The 16,115-nt window shown below is 62.4% G+C and overlaps 1 protein-coding gene across 2 annotated transcripts; it reads right to left on the bottom strand.

Moving 5' to 3' along the window:
* Window positions 1-4,367: 4,367 nt before the first annotated feature.
* PRODH (proline dehydrogenase 1) lies at window positions 4,368-15,677 on the bottom strand. 2 transcript variants are annotated; one of them, XM_086623329.1, is made up of 14 exons: window positions 15,369-15,677; window positions 14,885-15,093; window positions 9,814-9,848; window positions 9,352-9,501; window positions 9,144-9,208; window positions 8,640-8,756; window positions 8,393-8,472; window positions 8,047-8,128; window positions 7,622-7,714; window positions 7,377-7,523; window positions 7,025-7,200; window positions 6,835-6,933; window positions 6,346-6,434; window positions 4,368-5,090 (listed from the first exon to the last, which is right to left on the bottom strand). In XM_086623329.1, exons 1-14 carry the CDS (start codon window positions 15,675-15,677, stop codon window positions 4,903-4,905), a joined length of 1,839 nt encoding a protein of 612 aa, XP_086479455.1. In that variant the 3' UTR covers window positions 4,368-4,902. The 2 variants fall into 2 exon arrangements, with proteins under 2 accessions (XP_086479455.1, XP_086479456.1); XM_086623330.1 differs by lacking the exon at window positions 15,369-15,677 and having other exon boundaries at window positions 8,631-8,756; window positions 14,885-15,084.
* Window positions 15,678-16,115: the final 438 nt, after the last annotated feature.

Consider the following 16,115-nt stretch of genomic DNA (forward strand, 5'->3'; position numbering starts at 1 on the left):
GTGTCCAACAGCCCCCAGAAAAGCCTGTTAGGAGCTGCACAGGGACCCATGGGAGCCAAGTGGTGCCTGCAGTAGCGTAGCCAAGGGAGCATGACCCTGAACAGGAGGGCTTCAGAGCAGCCACTGGTTAACCCACCATAAGGATACTTATGGGGGTTAGCTGGGCATCAAAAGGAGATATTGGGCACCCACAGCGGTCACACACCTCTAGTCCAGCGGGCAGCCCGGTCAATAAGACTCCTCAGCCTGACACTGCTGCGGTACTCAATGGGCCAGGGCTTCCTCAGCCACCACCCTGTGCCAGCTGGCTTTTCAGCTTAATGGTCACTGCAAGAGATGGCTCAAGCTTGTCTGAGCTCCAGGAACATCCGATAGCTGTATGGGAAAAGCATGGATGGAGGACACGCTGACCATCTCCCGTGTGGTAGCACAAATGCAGCTAAATAGCTGCATCGATCTCTTGCTGAGGGCTGGCTGCATCCAAGGAGCTGCGGAAGGGTGTGTGGACAGTGTGCATCTCCCATGGAGCTGGGTTTGAGGGCCACACATTACTGGGGCTTTCCTGTGGATGTAGAACCTCCATCATAGTAGGCATGAGTTGGGCAGCATCCTTCTGGACAAGATTAGGATCCTGGGTGGTGTCCTGAGCACCTTCCCAGCCCTGGGATCTCTTCACTGAGCAAAGAGAAAATGAATTTGGTGGGTTCTCACCACCAATATCCTTCACTGCTTGCAGTACCTGGGGCTGATATGCAGGGAAGGTTTCTCTCCTGCTCAGACAAGAGATTCCCAGTAGGGAAGTCCTTGGTGGTGTTACTGGTGGAATTACTCTTTTTGCAGTTACATCTCCATAAACGTGACTGCAAGAGCCTCACCGACCTCCCAATGCTCAGCCATGGGCAGTGGCTTGTGCCAAGCGCACAGGTGGTTTCAAATCTACAAGACTGCACCCTGCAAGTGTGCGTTCTTTGCACTGGCTTTCAGAGACCGTCCCAGAAGCCACCGACAACCTGCAATTTCAACAGTCCGAGTTTGTAACAGACTGGTCCAGCGCCTTGTCTGGCAGGGTGCAGTGAGCCCTGGTGTCCCATGGCCTTTGCATGTGTGATGGCACAGCAGGGAGCTGCCAGGACCCTCTGTGGCATGATGCTGGGAAGGCAAAGCTGAGCGTGTTCCTCCTTCCCGCTGAGTGACATTGGCATCGGGCCACTGATGGGGACTCGGATGGCAGTGACTGGGCCTGAGACTGCCTTTTCCCCATTCCCTGTGCCATGGGCGTATTGGCAGGTTGTGGCCAACATCCCACTGGCAGCATCCTTGGTGCATAGGAAAGGTCTGATGGTTTATCCAGTATAACCCACCCGCTTTCCTGAGCTTTCACATGAGCTTGTGACCCTTGGGTAGCCCCCTCTTTTCCCCCTCTGCAGCCCTGGCACCTTTCCCATGCCCCCAGTCCCCTTCCACATGTTCAGCAGCAGCACCGGGAAGGAGCATCCCTTGCCCACCTTCCCCTGCCTCTGCATCCCTGTCCCCTCCTTTGCCCCGTCCTGCTCACAGGACCTGTCTGGAGGGTGTCCCCATGGCTGGGGCAGGAATGCGAAGACTGTGGTGGCCTGGCTGCACGGAGGCACGCAAAGCTCCCTTGGGATAAGTCTCAGCCCCAGGTTGAGCTCAGCATCCCTTTCTGCCTGGGAAAGCGGGCTGGGGAGGGGCTTAACTCCAAAGTTAGGCAGCAAGCCGGGCTTGGTGGTTGTGTCCCCATTCCCCATGGCAGCTGTGACCTCGCTCTGGCTGTTTCCATAACCAGGATTTCCTTCCCATCCCGCTGTCTCCATCACCTCCCCGCTGTGCTGAGCACACCCGGTGCTCCCCAAGCACCAGGGCAGGCTCCCCCCACCACACCTTTCCCACGCTGTCGCTTTGTGAAAGGATGCGTTTGCTTTTGGCTGTTTTCTTGGCTTCCCCAAACCACTTTCTCTTCTCTTCCCGCAGGCAGGCAGCATATTCCGTGCTGCTGTTTTTACCAGGTGTCACCCACGCCAGGGCAGGGGTTGGGCTGTAGCCAGGGAAATAAGCTGATTCCTCGGAAGATGCTGCTGGCTGGTAGCGAGAGGCTGGAGAAGCTACGGAAGCTGCTGCGGGGAGGAGGTGGAGGGAGGATTTGCGGTGCCCAGGGTGGGTGCCATGGGCTGGGCCGGCTGGTGCTGCCAGGGCTGGGGGATTGCACGGCCCGTGGGTATCAGCCACCCGTCCTGCCTCTCCCTCTGCTCCCAGGGAGGTTGTTGTCCATGTCTTTGTGCAGAGGAGGCCGTGCCAGCACCCTGCGAGCACAGCTTGATGCTCTCCGTTACCCCACCGTTTGCAGTTCCTTTTCCAGACCTCAGGCTGGAAATGCCCCGCCAGGCACCTGCCCCCTGCGGAACCTGGTTTTGGAAAATACCAGAGAAAAAAGGAACCCCAGTGCTGTAGCAGTTCCGAACACAAAATGAAGGGAAAATACGTTGTTTTGTCGGTGGTTCAGAAATCCCTGCAGGGGTTTCAGCAGGCAGGATGGCACGGTGGGGCTGGGGTGGGGGGAGACATATGATACAAGATGCTTGTCACCATCCTGCCGGGACGTGCCAGGCTCTGCTCCTCGGAAGAAGTCCCCGCTCACGCGTGCGCTCGGGCTGCTCGCGGCATTCCAGCGCAAGGCTGCCGAGACGGCTGCTGCGAGGATACGGGCTCTTGCCCCTTGCAACCCCCCCACCCCCCGCTGCTGTAGCCAGCAGTCTTGCAAGCGAGCCCGCTGCAGCGCGGGCTACCGGCATACCTGCCCTGGCTTCACACCTCTTCTTCCTTCAGGACAAGCCGAAAGCAGCTTCCAGCAGCAACAGCTAAAACTGAGCAGGGTCAGGGAAAGCCTGAGGAATAGGGAGGGTTTGGCTGGGTCAACACTCCCAGAAGTCAAAGGAGCAATTGCTGTTTTCTGGCTGAGCGTGGGTAAAGGCTGCTGGGAACATGGGGATTTGGGGGGTTTCCAGGGTGTTCAGTGCCTTGGGATAGACGGGAGGCAGCACCCTGCACCCCGACCCTGTACATGGCCCCTGCAAACAGCAGCACATGCGCCCCAGAGCCGTGCTGCAGAGCTGCCTGGAGGTGCACAAGTCCTTTCCTTTCCTGGAAACAGAGCTGGAGAGGGGTTGACTCCAAAAAAGGGAGAGGTCAAGAGGGGCCGTGTACAGATACCTGACGCTGTTGGCACAGAGGCAGCAATATCTGCTCCTGCAATGGCTACACAGGTACCCAGGGTCTTGCAGAAGCCTGCAGCAGGTGATGGCTGCTCATGCATCCAGCCAGTCCCAGATCCAGTCGCCCCTGAGGCAGCAGCATCCTGCCCAGTGCCAGGAGCACATCTGCCCTCCTCCCCAAAACACCAGGAGCTCGGCTCCTGCCTGCACCAGTGCTGGTTTTAAATACCAGCAGCCTTGGCTCCATGCTCCAGCCACGCTCCCTGCTCCTCCAGATGTGTTTTAAAGCATGGGAGTTCAAGCGGGAGTCTCAGGTAGAGAAAGGCAGCAAGTGAACATCTCTGGAAAGTCTAAATTTCACCCCTTTGGCTTGGGTGACTTGCCAAGAGAGGAGGGAGCAACCCAGGGCAAAAGGAGACGCTGCCTCAGCTGCCAGGCAGGGACACCCAGAGACGTCCATGGCCCTGTAGAGCCCAAAAACAAGCCCAGGAGAAGCTGCAGTGAAAGCTCCCTAATTTGAGGCAGTGAAAGCCTGTGGGGTGCACAGCCCCCACATTTCAGGGTGGGGGGGAGGGAAGGCTCTGGCAGATGCCACCCCGCCTCCACAAGCAGTGGAGGATGCTCCAGGGCTCCCCAAGCCCATCTCAGAGAGCTCCGCAGCTTCTCCATTCCCAGGGAAGTTTGGCCCCACTTGGTCCAGCCCCTCTCTGGCTCCTCTCTCCAGCCCTGGCCCCAGCTCGGGCCAAGGCGCTGCAGCTGGAGGGGGCCGAGAAGGCCCTGACCCCCACCTGGAGACCCGGGCAGAGAAGCAGAGCGCAGGGGCAGACAGCTGCCCAGTAACGCCAGGAGAGAGACAGGGGCAAGAACAGTTCTGATTTAATCATCACCGTTCTCGGCAAATCCAGTGTACGGCAGAGCCCACCTGGGCTCCGGCTCCCAGCGCTGCCACGCAGCCACGGCCCTGCCCGCAGCGCGGACGCGGCCCATCCTCAGAGCCAGGGACTGCAGGCAGGGCAGGACCAGCGCAGGGACGGAGCCAGCCAGCCCCCTTCGCCCCTCTGGCCATGCGCCCGAGGATGGACAACCCCAGGCAGCTCTGGCTTGGCTTTCACCTGGTGGGATGGGGGAGAGCCTGGTCCTGCCCAGCCCCGCTCTGTGCAAAGCTGGGGAGCAGCCAGACAGCAGCTGCCCTGGGACAGGCTGCAGGGCCTCATCCTGCCCCGTGACCCTTCACGGATCACTGCGGCTTTGGCACCTGCCTCCACGGAGCTGGAAGAGACCAAGTCCCAGCCCTGGCAGAGGCTGGAGGAGCTCCTGGCTGAGGCCAGCTTGTCCCTGAGCCACACATCCCACCCTGGACCCAAGCCTGTGGCACAAAGCAGGCGGCCAAATCTCCCAGGGGACCCCAGCATCTCCTCTGGGACAGCCCAGGGAAGCACAGCTCAGGAGTCCCTGGGATAGGAGAGGGACATCTGTTGGGGCCGTGCCAGCTGGGGCAACCCCACCACAGTGATCCACGGAAGGTGTATGTGGTTCAAACAGCAACAGGGACACGTCCCCTCCCAGGGCAAAGGGTGCTGGGGGCAGACTGCAGCAGAACGAGGGTGGGGAACAGCAACAGTGGTTATAGGTGAAGGCACAGGGGTCCCCGGGCCGGATGCCACCGTCCGGGTTAGTGGTTGGGGCTGAAGAAGGTGCCTGCGAGGAGCCGCCTCTTGACCTCCCTCCAGAGAAGGTCCCGCTCCCGGTTCGCCCTCTGCATGAAGCCCCTGTTCTCCTGGGCCCGCCGGGACAGGTACGGCAGCACCTCCTTCACCGGCCCGTACGGCACGTACTTGTAGACGGGGAAGCCGGCCTGGCCTGGAGGGAGGGAAGCTGGTCAGGGAAGTATCAAGGGAGCAAAAAAAGGGAAGGGAAAGGAAAAGGGGGAGGGAAAGGGAAGGGAAGGGAAAAGGGGGAGGGAAAGGGAAGGGAAGGGAAAAGGGGGAGGGAAAGGGAAGGGAAGGGAAAAGGGGGAGGGAAAGGGAAGGGAAGGGAAAAGGGGGAAGGAAAGGGAAGGGAAGGGAAAAGGGGGAGGGAAAGGGAAGGGAAGGGAAAAGGGGGGAGGGAAAGGGAAGGGAAGGGAAAAGGGGGAAGGAAAGGGGAAAAAAAAAAGGAGGAAAGGGAAAAAAAGGCGGGGTGGGAAGCCTCCCTTTCCCGCAGCTCTCCGTGCCCCCGGGCCGTGCCCATGGGGTGGTGGGTGCCCAGGAGCACGGCGGGGCCGGAGCCCCGGGAAGGGGCAGCCAGGATCGGCCCTCCCAGCTCAGCACTGGCAGCTCGGGAAGGCGCCGGGGGGCGCGGGCCGAGGTCACCAGGAGCCCTGGGAACGGCGGCAGCCGGGCCGGGCCAGTTGCAGCAGCATTCAACCAGAAACATCAAGTTAACACATTTTTCCATCATGACCAGAGGAGGAACTCCAGGACAGAGCAGCATCGCGCTGGACAACCGCCCAGTCTGCCTCTGGCTGCTCTCTTGGCCTCGGGTCTCCGCTGCGGTCACCAGCACGGGCAGGGGCATCAGTTCCTGACCTGAGCTGGGCTACCTGGACCCTCTGTCCGGGCTCCTGGGAGCTCCGCTCCACTGCCTGGGCCAGCGGCAGAGGAGAGGACAAGGTCACGTAAGAGGCTGTTGCCACCCGGCAGCAGAGAGCCCAGGGCTCGGTGTGCAGCTCCAGAGGAGCAAAGCCACAGGCCCAGACCAAGGAGGTACCAGAGGGGTTTGCTGGCTGCCAGGATCAGGCTCTGCCCCACCTACGAGTACCCCAATCTCAGCTCGTTGTCCACAGCTGGAATCTCCCTGCCCAGCCATCACGGTCCCATGGGCCTCCAGGAGACAGATGCGATTCTCCATCTACATCCTCGTCTACCTCCTTCCCAAACCCCATGCAGGGGTCACAGCACTCCACACAGCTGAGGAAGAGGTGACATGGCACCATCCTCAGCCAGTCCTGCTCTGACAGACCCATGGCCTGGCTCCATCCATCCTTCCGACCCCACAGCAGCTGCTCAGGGAGGTTCCCAGGGTCAAGGTGGGGTAGGAGCACGTCTGCCAAGTCCCCACTGCTCCCAGCACTCACCCAGGGGGAAGGTGATCTGGTCACACATGCCCAGGAGCTGCCCGAAGTACACTTTCTTCTCCGAGGGATGGATCCCAAGCTCCATCATCCTGCAAGCCAAGCCTCAGCATTAGGGAAGAGCAGAGACAGCTGAGCATGCAGGGGCAGCGCATCCCACCAGGGGAACGGGGATCATCTCCAAGTACGAGAGCACAGCACTGACCACGTCCCAGGTGGATGCTAGGATGTGAGAACTTGAGGGATTTGGGTTTAAAATAGCCTCTGCGTTGGGCAATGGGGCCATCTCTGCAGCCACTGTGGGCTACCATGCTGCATCCCAGCTCCAAGCCCCAGCTGAAGCCCCGAGCACCAGATGGGAGCTACAATCCCACTGGCCAGACACAGAGGAGACCTGACAAGCCACAGCACATCTCACCACAGCTCTGCTGGGCCCCCACATCCCTCAAGCTCCCAATCCCTGCCACGCCACACTGCTTCCCCAGCACCCACCTGCGCAGGGTGAACTTCACCGTGTCCTCGTTGTGAGATGCCACCATCACATTGGCTTTCCAGCTGTGCTTGATCTCCTCCAGGATATAGTCCAGGCACCTGTCAGACAGTACGGGACCGCATGGTGAGGCTGCTCAAGCCCGTGTCCGATGGGGTGGGAGGGAAGAGCGTGGCTAGGGCTGTCCCCTACTTGTGGTACATCTCGCTGGTCTTCTCATAGGTGGGGTTGATGGGATCCTCATAGCCAATCTGGGCTGCTCTCTCCCGCTCCTGCTCCATGTAGGCGCCACGGACAAGCTTGGCGCCGAAGTGCCAGCCCTCCCGGCGCGACAGCTCCACGTCCACTGTCACGTTGTCATAAGCCTCCTGGGACCAGATGGAAGTGATGGCACAAGGTCATCGCCCCAGTGCCACCTCTGCCCTGTGCCTTCAAGCAGCCAGCTCCAGAGTTGTGCCATTGCATCACCATGGCTTCAGGAGCCAAGGTCTCCATCCAGCTGCTCCAGCAGGTCCTTCTTGCCCAGCGTCCTGCTGGACCTCACCTTCAGGTAGCACTGGTAGGTGTTGAAGATGATTGCCCGATCCCTGTTGAAGCGACGCTGCATCTCCAGGGTGAGGCGGCTGATGGCTGGCTGGAAGTAGCTCTGCTCCGCGTCCACCATCAGCCTCACGCCCTTCTCCGTGGCTCTCTGAGGGTGAACGACACGCAGGTTGGGTTCATGGGGCCACCTGCCACGTGTCTCCCCCTCTGCGGCAGTGCCTGTGCCCAGCGCCAGCTCCCTCTTACCTTGGCCAGGACATCCATCCGCTGCAGCATCCGCTTCATCTGCAGATCCTCCTCCTCGGTGAAGCGCGAGAGCAGAGGCTCAAGCTGCCCAGTCTGAAAGGAGAACAGCCTGGGTCACCCTGCCTGTGGCCAGCCCTGCCCATGGGAGGCAGAAACACCCCTGCAGGAAGCCCACCCTGGGGGCTGCTGCCCACCCCAGCTCCCCAGCACCCACCGGCCAGCACCACGTGCACTGGGTGCCCACCCTGTCAGCTTGGTGGATCACAGCATGGCCAGGCTCTGGCAGCGCAGATGCCAGCTAGCACCACAGCCACCAGCAAGCTACAGGGTAGGGCCTGGGGCCAGCAGACCCACACCCTGCTCCCCTAGTCTCCCAGTGCCCAACCCGTGGGGCTACTCTGTGAATAACGTAGATGGGTACCCACCTGCATGTTGGGGACCAGCAGCAGCTTGGAGAGCTTGGTGCGGCTGTCAATCAGGCTGTTCCAGTCCAGCATGTCCACAGTGCTGGAAGCAGAAAGCCAAGTCTGTGCTGGTGTCTTGCAGGGGCATGGGGGTCTTTACGAGCTCCTGTCCCCCACCAGCAAGCAGGGTGCACAGCACATGCCACCCTGACCTGTCCACCCAAACCTCCTCTCTGCTTTGTTGCCGTGCTGAGCCAGCGCTGCCCTTTGGAGACCTGCCCTTGCTGCTGCCCCACTGCCCCAGGAACAGGGACAAGGTCCCCCAGTGTCCCCATCCTGTGGCTCCCCCAGATCACAGGCAGCTTACCCGCTCATGCCCAGGTTCTCGCCCGTGAACCAGTGCTGGCTCTCCGCCTTGGTTGCGATGCCGAGGTCGGCCAGGGCCTCCTGCCACCAAAAGGAGCATCAGTGACAAGGGGCTACAGGGGTCTTACTGCTCCAGGCTCAGAGGTGTCACTGGTCAGGGCTACTTCAAGACCCCTACGGCCACCAGCCACCTGCCGCGGCGCATCCCCGGCAGCACAGCCTCCTCCCTCGGACATCACCTGCCTCACCTGCAGCTTCTCCGCCTCCAGCTTCATCTCCAGCGCTGCCCGCCCAGCCTGGCCCTGCTCTGCGGCCATTTGGTGGAAGAACCTCCGCCACTTCACCAGCACCTCTGAGAACTGCAGCTGTGGGGACAGAGCTCGAGGTGAGACACCCAGGCTGGAGCCCAGCTGGCCTCAAGCCCCCTATTGTGCCAGAGCTTTGCAAGACCGTGCCCAGCCTGAAGCAGACCCTGACCCTGTAAGCAGGGCACCTTGGCCAAGCAGGGCCCAAGACTAGCAGTACAGACCCCCCACGCCCTCATGTTGGGACTTTGAAACTTCTGAGCTCTTCATGTGTCCCCAAAAGTTGAGGCAGGGTCTCCAGGATGGTCTTGGGCACACAGGGAGACAGCCTGTTGGTGCCCACTCCTCTCTGCCATCAGTAGAGATGCCACTGCAGCAAGTGTGGCACCCAAAGCACCTGTCCCTGGCTCTGACCCAGCTCACCCTGGTCACAGCCCTGGCACTCACCAGGAACTGAGGTCTGCCCAGTGCTGTCAGCTTGATGGCCGAGAAGCCGTCCTCCGAGCTGCCACCTGCACAGAGTCACAGAGACAGAGGTAGCCTGATGGGCAGGGTGCTCGGGCAGAGAGGAGGTACCCGAGATATGGTGGTGGGCTGCAGGGTCCCTGTAGTCCCCAGGCACAGTGGGGCTGCTCAGGACACGTGGAGCACTTGCCTGAGGCATCGATGCAGCGGAGGAAAGTCTCCATGTGCTGGTCACACTTGGCCTCGTCAGCGTAGAAATATGTGCGGGCGCTGATGACCCCACCGCGGCGATCCCCAAATCCCCGATGGGCTCGGTATTGCTTCTCCCTTTGTTCTGCTCCTGGGGTGGAAGAGGAGGGAGATGGGCCACGCAGCCCTGCCGAACTCCTGCAAGCCTCCCCAGGAGCTTCTGCCGTGGGCACAGGGGAGAGGGGCTCCGGTGTGGACCTCAGCAGAGCCCCCAAGGGCTGCAAGGTGCCCTGCCCGAGCCTTTGCTGAGGAGCAGGGCTGGCCAAGAACCAAGATGTTCCTCATCCAGCTCATCTTTTGAGGCTGCAGGAGCTGGGTCCTTCCCCCACGCCAGGCCCGCCATGCCTGGCTCAGCTGGACCTTCAGGCTATCCCCTGTCAGCAGGAGAGGCTGGGTCACTCACCTCCCGTCTCCTTCTCGGCTGCAGAGGTGCAGGAGCTAAGAAGAGAAACAGGGAAGATAAGGGCCAGGTCAGCAACCCTTTGCAACCCCTCGCTGGTGGCCAGAGCAGCTCTGAGGCTCCTCTGCCACCAACCTGGCACTGGACCCTCCTCTGCCCTCGCCATCCCACCTGCTATGGACCAAATGCTGCCCAGCATGAGCCACACTGGCAGGTCAGATGCCCCAAACCTGCTCACGGAAGGCAACAGGGTTTCAACATCCAGGCAAGTGTTACCTGGAGGCCCTGAGGCAGCACGGGGAGGGTGCTCTGTCCCACGGTCCAGAGCTGCTCTCAAACAGCCCACCCCATGGCAAGGACAAGGTCAGCTGCGGTGGGGCTGGGTGCTCCGTCTCCGACCACGTCAGCCCACAGTCCTCACTGTGGTGGCACCAAGCCTCAACCCAACGCCTCCACACCTCGTGGGCACCAGCAGCCAGACCATGAAGCAAGGAGCTCCTCCAGCCCCAGGGCACACCAATCTGTAGAATGCCCAGCTGCAGCTCAGCTGCCCCACACTCCTCTGCGCCTTGGCATTAGCCAACAACTTACGAACATAGTCTCAGCTTCGACTTCTGCTGACCTCAGATGTAATTTCAAGCCCAAGCTCTTTGCCACAGAGCTAACAGGGCTCTGACAGCCCGGGGGATGCTGGCCAAGTCATGAGATCCTCCTTGAGCCGGAGCAGCTAAGCCACCTTGCTGACACCCTAAATCCAGCCCACAGACCTGGGGTCTCACCCAGAAAAACTGCTGAGCCCCTGGAAAGCAGCCCAGGGTGACAGCAGAGCCATCTCCTCCAGGAGATCTCTGCCCTGGAGTCACTGACCCAAAACTGGCCGTGCCCAACAGCGGGGAAGCACACAGCAAAGCCACCCGTCCGGAGCCAGAGGACTCACTCAAGAGAGCAGAGAGGCACGTGGCATGGTCCCAGAACACATTCTTCTGCGTGGAAACCCTGTGACAAGGATTAGGGGCTGCTGGAAGCATAAACAAGTGGAGACAAGCCCGTCTCTCGAGCTCCATGGAGCCAGGAACAGCCTCACGTTGCTCAAAGTGCAGCAAAGCCTGGTGTGAAGCAGGGCAGGAGCAGCTGGAGCTCCTGGGGAGCAGCAGGCACTACGTCCAGCAGGCTCTGCACAGAGATTTTGCTACCCTGAGGACAGGACAAGAAGCTTTCTGCCCCTGAATACAGAGGGTGGAGGAAAGGAAGGAGGAGACATCACACACCCAGGGATGGGATGCGACGGCAAAGCCCGCAGGGGATGGAAGGTGCCCTTGGAGCAGGCGGTGTGGTGCAGGGGGAGGCTTCAGCTGGACGAACTGCTGCGACTCTGAGGACACATTGAGAGAGGTGGACCCTGTGGGCAGGCCCCAGCCGCAGCACAGAAGGCAGCTCTGAACCCCAAAACGCACCTTGCATCCATCACCTGCAGCGCTGGGGCCAAGCCGCAGGGAGCGAAGCCTCCTCTGACCTACCCGGGGCGAACGCACGCAGCTCCATCAGCAAACAGCACCCTTGAACGTGAAGTGGTTTGTGCTCCTGGAGACAAACACACCCTTCCCAGCAGCATTCCTGCCGCATGACTGTGCTGGGTGCCCGAGCGGGACATGGAAAGCAGTGCCCTGGTGCTCGCTTTCTTCTTCTGCCTCAAGCACAATAAAGGAAGCTCCTTCCAGCTGAAGAAACAGCTCTTCCCTGGACATCATCTGCTTTCTTTGCAATATTAGTCTTGGCGACCAAAGCCATTCCTACACCAAGTGCCACTTAACCCACCTTATACCTGGCCATCCCTTCTGCAAACCAAAAGCAAGTTTCCCGGAGCAGGACACATCTCCAAACACTTCTGGCAGGCTCTAAGCAGAAAGGAGCCACCTGCCCGAAGCATGCACAAAGCAGGCCCTCCAAGCACTGCGAAGCAGGTGATGAAGACTCGATGCAGCCCGTTGGGGTGCTGGGAAGGGTAATCCAGCTGACACAGCAGACTGGGCCTTTCAGGAAGTTTTCCATCAGGCTCAAATAAACCATCTCAGGAGAAGCACAAAGGTCCCCATCAGAAACAAGTGGCCGATAATCCATTTCACCCTGGGGGCTACCAGGAGGCTGCCACAAACACAGCAGGTTTGCTTTGCTCATCAGCAAAGGGTCTGGCAAAAGGGATGAGGGAACAGCAGGATGAAGTTATCCCTGAATTACCACATCCAAGGAAAAACTCATGGTCACATGAAGCCCAGACTGGAGCCACAGGTGATGCTTAACACCCTGCAGGTAGGAATAAAGCAAAGCTCTCGGCAGAAGAGAGTCCTTCAGGCCTGCCCCATGCATGAGCTGCCAGCATGCACCAGCCCAGGACCACCGCAGGACATCCTTGCACAGCTCCCAGCTAAACAAACCATGCCATGATCCCGGGGACCCGCAGCACACGCGGGCAGGGCACTGGGCACGAGTGGCAGCAGCACTGGGAGCAGGAGGAGAAGGGGAGGTGGCAGCTCTGGGAGGCTGATTGGCCATCGCAATCCCACGCTGGGGGCACATACCAGGTGTCCACGTGCTGCGTGGCAGAGTGCCTGACAGTGCTCAGGGGCAGGATTGTCCTTCCCCACGATAGCACAACCCCAACCCACCTCCTGGCTTGGGATGCCCATGGGCCAGCAATGGCCCCAAGGCTGCAAAGGGACCACAACCACCTCCACTTAGGGGTTGGGCTCCTTGTTTCACCCCACAGGGAACAGAAGCCCCTGTTCAACCTCAGCACAGCCTCTCCACACCCCACCCAGGGCTGCACCCATCCCCAAGCCCCCAGCCTGCGTGCTGCCCTGGGAGTGGAGCAGCACCCAGGCTCCGCTGCCCGCAGGACACCTTTCTCCAGCCATGTCACCGTGACCCGCCAGTAGCCTTCAGGACATGGTCAAGGACTCCTGGGACAAGCTGGCAGAGCTCTGGATGCCAGCCCAGGCAAGGCCAGGCAGGTATGAGCCTACAGCAGCCACAATAAGCCGGTGCCGGCCAGCATCGCATTCCCAACCAGAAAGCCTGTTACAGGGAGCAGCCAGGGCCTGGGAAGGGCATTTCCCTGCCGGCATCTCCAGCTTGCTCCAGCAGAGCAGGCTGCACTGGTAAGGCCAGTGCAGCTCTGCCTGCAGGAGCTCTGCCTGGGGGAAAACAGCAGCAGATGGCACCAGGAGGCCATCTGCAGGAACCCTCTGGCTGCATTTGGTTCGCACCACTGCTTCCCAGCTGGCAGCGGGGTAAAGCTCAGGGCAGGGAAGGGCACAGCTACAGAGTCCAGCAGCCACGAGCCCTGGACCGCTCCACCCCTCTCAACCACGCACAGCCCAGCTTGGCATCATCCCTGACACAAACACCAGTAATTTGGGGTTTTGCCCTTGGGCTTTGTCCCCACTCTGTGATGTCCCTGGGTGATGTCCAGGACGGCATTTTTTTTTTTCCCCCTTGCCCATTTGCAGGGAATGAGTTCTGCTGGGGCTCAGACATGGTGGCATCAGGGGGCATGGGGTCCAGTGTGTGGCTTTGCCAAGCCCTCCTGGGTAGGAATGACCCACAGAGCACAGGCAGAGCTCACCAAGCAAGGGGTCGCACATATGCAGCCCCTAAATCTGCTCCAGTGGGGACCAGCACAGCCCAGCCAGCTCACAAACCACTGACACCCGCCCTCCCATCAGCAGGCAGGACACAGGTGCAGGCAGAGCTGCCTGCAAAAGCCCTCGGTGGTCAACCACAGGAAAGCACTTGGCACAGCCAGACCAAGGAGGGCAGCACTGCCAGCCCAGCACTGCCAGCTCAGCCCCACAGGGATGCTGAGCAACGTGCCCTGGCCATGGCTGTGAACCCAGGGAAGAAACCAGCCGCTCCTGGAAACTCCACGGCTCTGTGCCTTCCAAAGTGCCAACACCCCATGGGCTGCAAGTGAGGGATATTTAAACTTTTATATAAAAAAAAAAATATGCAGTTTGCAGCTCCGTCTGCAAGGGGCTGGGATGGGCACAGCCCTGCCTCCCCCTGCAGCTCCCACACCAGCCGCCCGCTCCTGCCGCGGACAGGCAGGACCTTCGTGCCGATGAGGATTTCCAGCAGCGGCAGCAGGCGGGGGGTCCCTGATAAGCAGCACCCGAGTGGGGGGCAGAGATAAGGGTCTCAGTGGCAGCTGGGAGGAGCCCAGCAGCAGCACCTGCGTCACCCCACCGACCCGAAACCCCACTTGCAAATCACCCCAAAAAGCCATTTCCAATGTATTTTAACACCATGGGGCAGCCAGACTGTGTCCCCAGCTGCGACGGGGCTGTTGCAGCCTTGCCCGGGGGAGCGCTGCCATCCCCAGCCTGCGCCCTCCGGCAGGGCCACCCTTCTCCTGAGTGGGGGGGACACACCGTCCCCTTCCCCCCCAGTGACCATGGGGTGCTGGTCAGTGGCCCATCGATGGGCGAGCAGAGCCACCCAAAACTGGAACCCGAACAGTGGAAAGTTAATGGTGGCTTTGGGCTGGCGCTTGCCCTTGGCTGAGAGCGGCGGGCAGGGAAGGCCGTCCGGATTGGGGGGGGGGGCAATGAGGGACGGAGGTGTGACCTCGCTTGGGGGTGGAAATGGTAGGGGGCAGCACCCCAGTGCGTGTATAGTGGGGTACGGGGATTGAGGGGGCAGCAGCCCAGTGTGTGCACGGGGGTGGAGGGGGGCTGCACCCCGGGGGGGGGACAGGACCCCTGTGTGTGCTGGGGGGTGGAGTGGGACAGTCCCCACAGCTGGGGGGGCGGGCAGCCCCCCTGGGTGGGAGAACGGGGCGGGGGGGGAGGGGGCAGCACCCCAGCGCGTTTGAGGAGGACGGGGGGGGGGGGGGGGGGGCGGGGGGAAGGCGAGCGCGGCGGGAGGTGGGGCCGTGACGCACGCTACCGCGACCCGGCAGCCAATGGGAGCGGGGGGATGGGCGGGCGCAGCCAATAGCAGAGCGGCCAAGTCCCGCGCCCGCGGCGCGCCGTGCCCGCGCCCCCCCCGCCCCGGCCCCGCACGGCCCCGCACTCACTCCAGCTCCTTGCGCTCGGCCTCCTCGGCGCTCAGGTCCTCCTCCACGCTGTAGTCCAGCACGGCGCCCACGCCGCAGGCCTGGTTCCGCCGGATGAGCGGTTTGATGGCCTCCTGGTCCTCCCCGGCCACGAACTGCCCGTAGAAGGTCATCTTCATCAGCCGCTCGAACAGCGCCTGCCCCAGCACCCGCTGGCACAGCTGCAGCAGCTGCGGGATAACGGCAACTCAGCCCCCCCGCAACGGGAGCCCCCACCCCCAGGCCCAGGACCGGCGCCTCTCCGGAGCGGGCAGCCCCTCCGGTCCCGGCGCTGGCACCGCCCCTGCCCGGCTGGGGACCGGCATCCCCCCTGCAGTGGGCAGCCCCCCCAGGCCCGGCACCCCCCCCGGAGCGGGATCCCTCCTGCTCGGGACCGGCACCCACCCGAAGCGGACACACCCCCACCCCCCCCCCGCCCCGGGAACCGGCGCCCCCCGCCACCCACCTCCCGGTTGTGCTCCACCAGCGGCCCGACAGCGCACAGCCCCAGCACCAGCAGCCCGCGCAGCAGCTCGGCGCTGCTCTTGCTGCGGAACGCCTCCCGCGGGTCCCCGAAATCCACGACGGGCGGCGGCCCCCGCTCCGCACCCCGCGGAGGGGGGGGAGGCGGCGGCACCGGCCGGGCCCCCGTGCCCGCAGCCGGCGGCGGAGGTGCCCCGCGGGGCGCGGCGGCGGGCGCGGAGCGCGGGCGGCGGGGGACGCCCAGGCGGGCGGCGGCGGCGCGGAGCGCCCGGGCCGCGCTCAGCGGAGCCATGGGCACGGCAGGGCCGCCCGCCCCGCGCCGCCGCCTTAAGTACCGCCCGCCCGGCACCGCCCCGCGGGGCTCCCCGCCGCCACGGCCGCGCCCGCCGGGGGTGCCGCTCCGCCCCCCGGCTCTGCGGCCGCACCGGCACCGGGACCACTCAGCCCGGCGCGGCCCCTCTCCCCTAGCCCCCTGCCTTCCCCGTTCCCGTCACCTCGGGGCATCCCTTCCGAGGAGCCCCGGGGAGGGCATAGAGAAGCAGGGGTAGTCCGAGGGGAGCCCCGGGTGGGGCTGAAGGGCGCCCTGTCCTCTTGCAGTACTCCTGGGGAGGGCCGAAGGGAGCCCCATGCGCTTGGAGGAGCCCCAGGGAGAGCTATGGGGACCCAAGGGAGCCCTGAAGTGGTTGTCACCCCACCGGAGAGGCCCTGAGGGGAGCAGCGTGGCCAACAC

This window comes from Tauraco erythrolophus, chromosome 19, assembly GCF_009769465.1.
Source record: "Tauraco erythrolophus isolate bTauEry1 chromosome 19, bTauEry1.pri, whole genome shotgun sequence".
In the NCBI taxonomy this organism is placed as follows: domain Eukaryota; kingdom Metazoa; phylum Chordata; class Aves; order Musophagiformes; family Musophagidae; genus Tauraco; species Tauraco erythrolophus.

Excerpts from the sequence above, each read along its gene's own strand:
- PRODH (XM_086623329.1), bottom strand. The coding sequence starts at position 15,677 with ATGGCTCCGCTGAGCGCGGCCCGGGCGCTCCGCGCCGCCGCCGCCCGC. Across the intron at positions 9,849-14,884 it reads GCCGAGCGCAAGGAGCTGGA|CTCCTGCACCTCTGCAGCCG; the intron begins GTGAGTGCGGGG and ends TTCTCTTCTTAG. Across the intron at positions 8,757-9,143 it reads TGGGCAGACCTCAGTTCCTG|CTGCAGTTCTCAGAGGTGCT; the intron begins GTGAGTGCCAGG and ends CTGTCCCCACAG.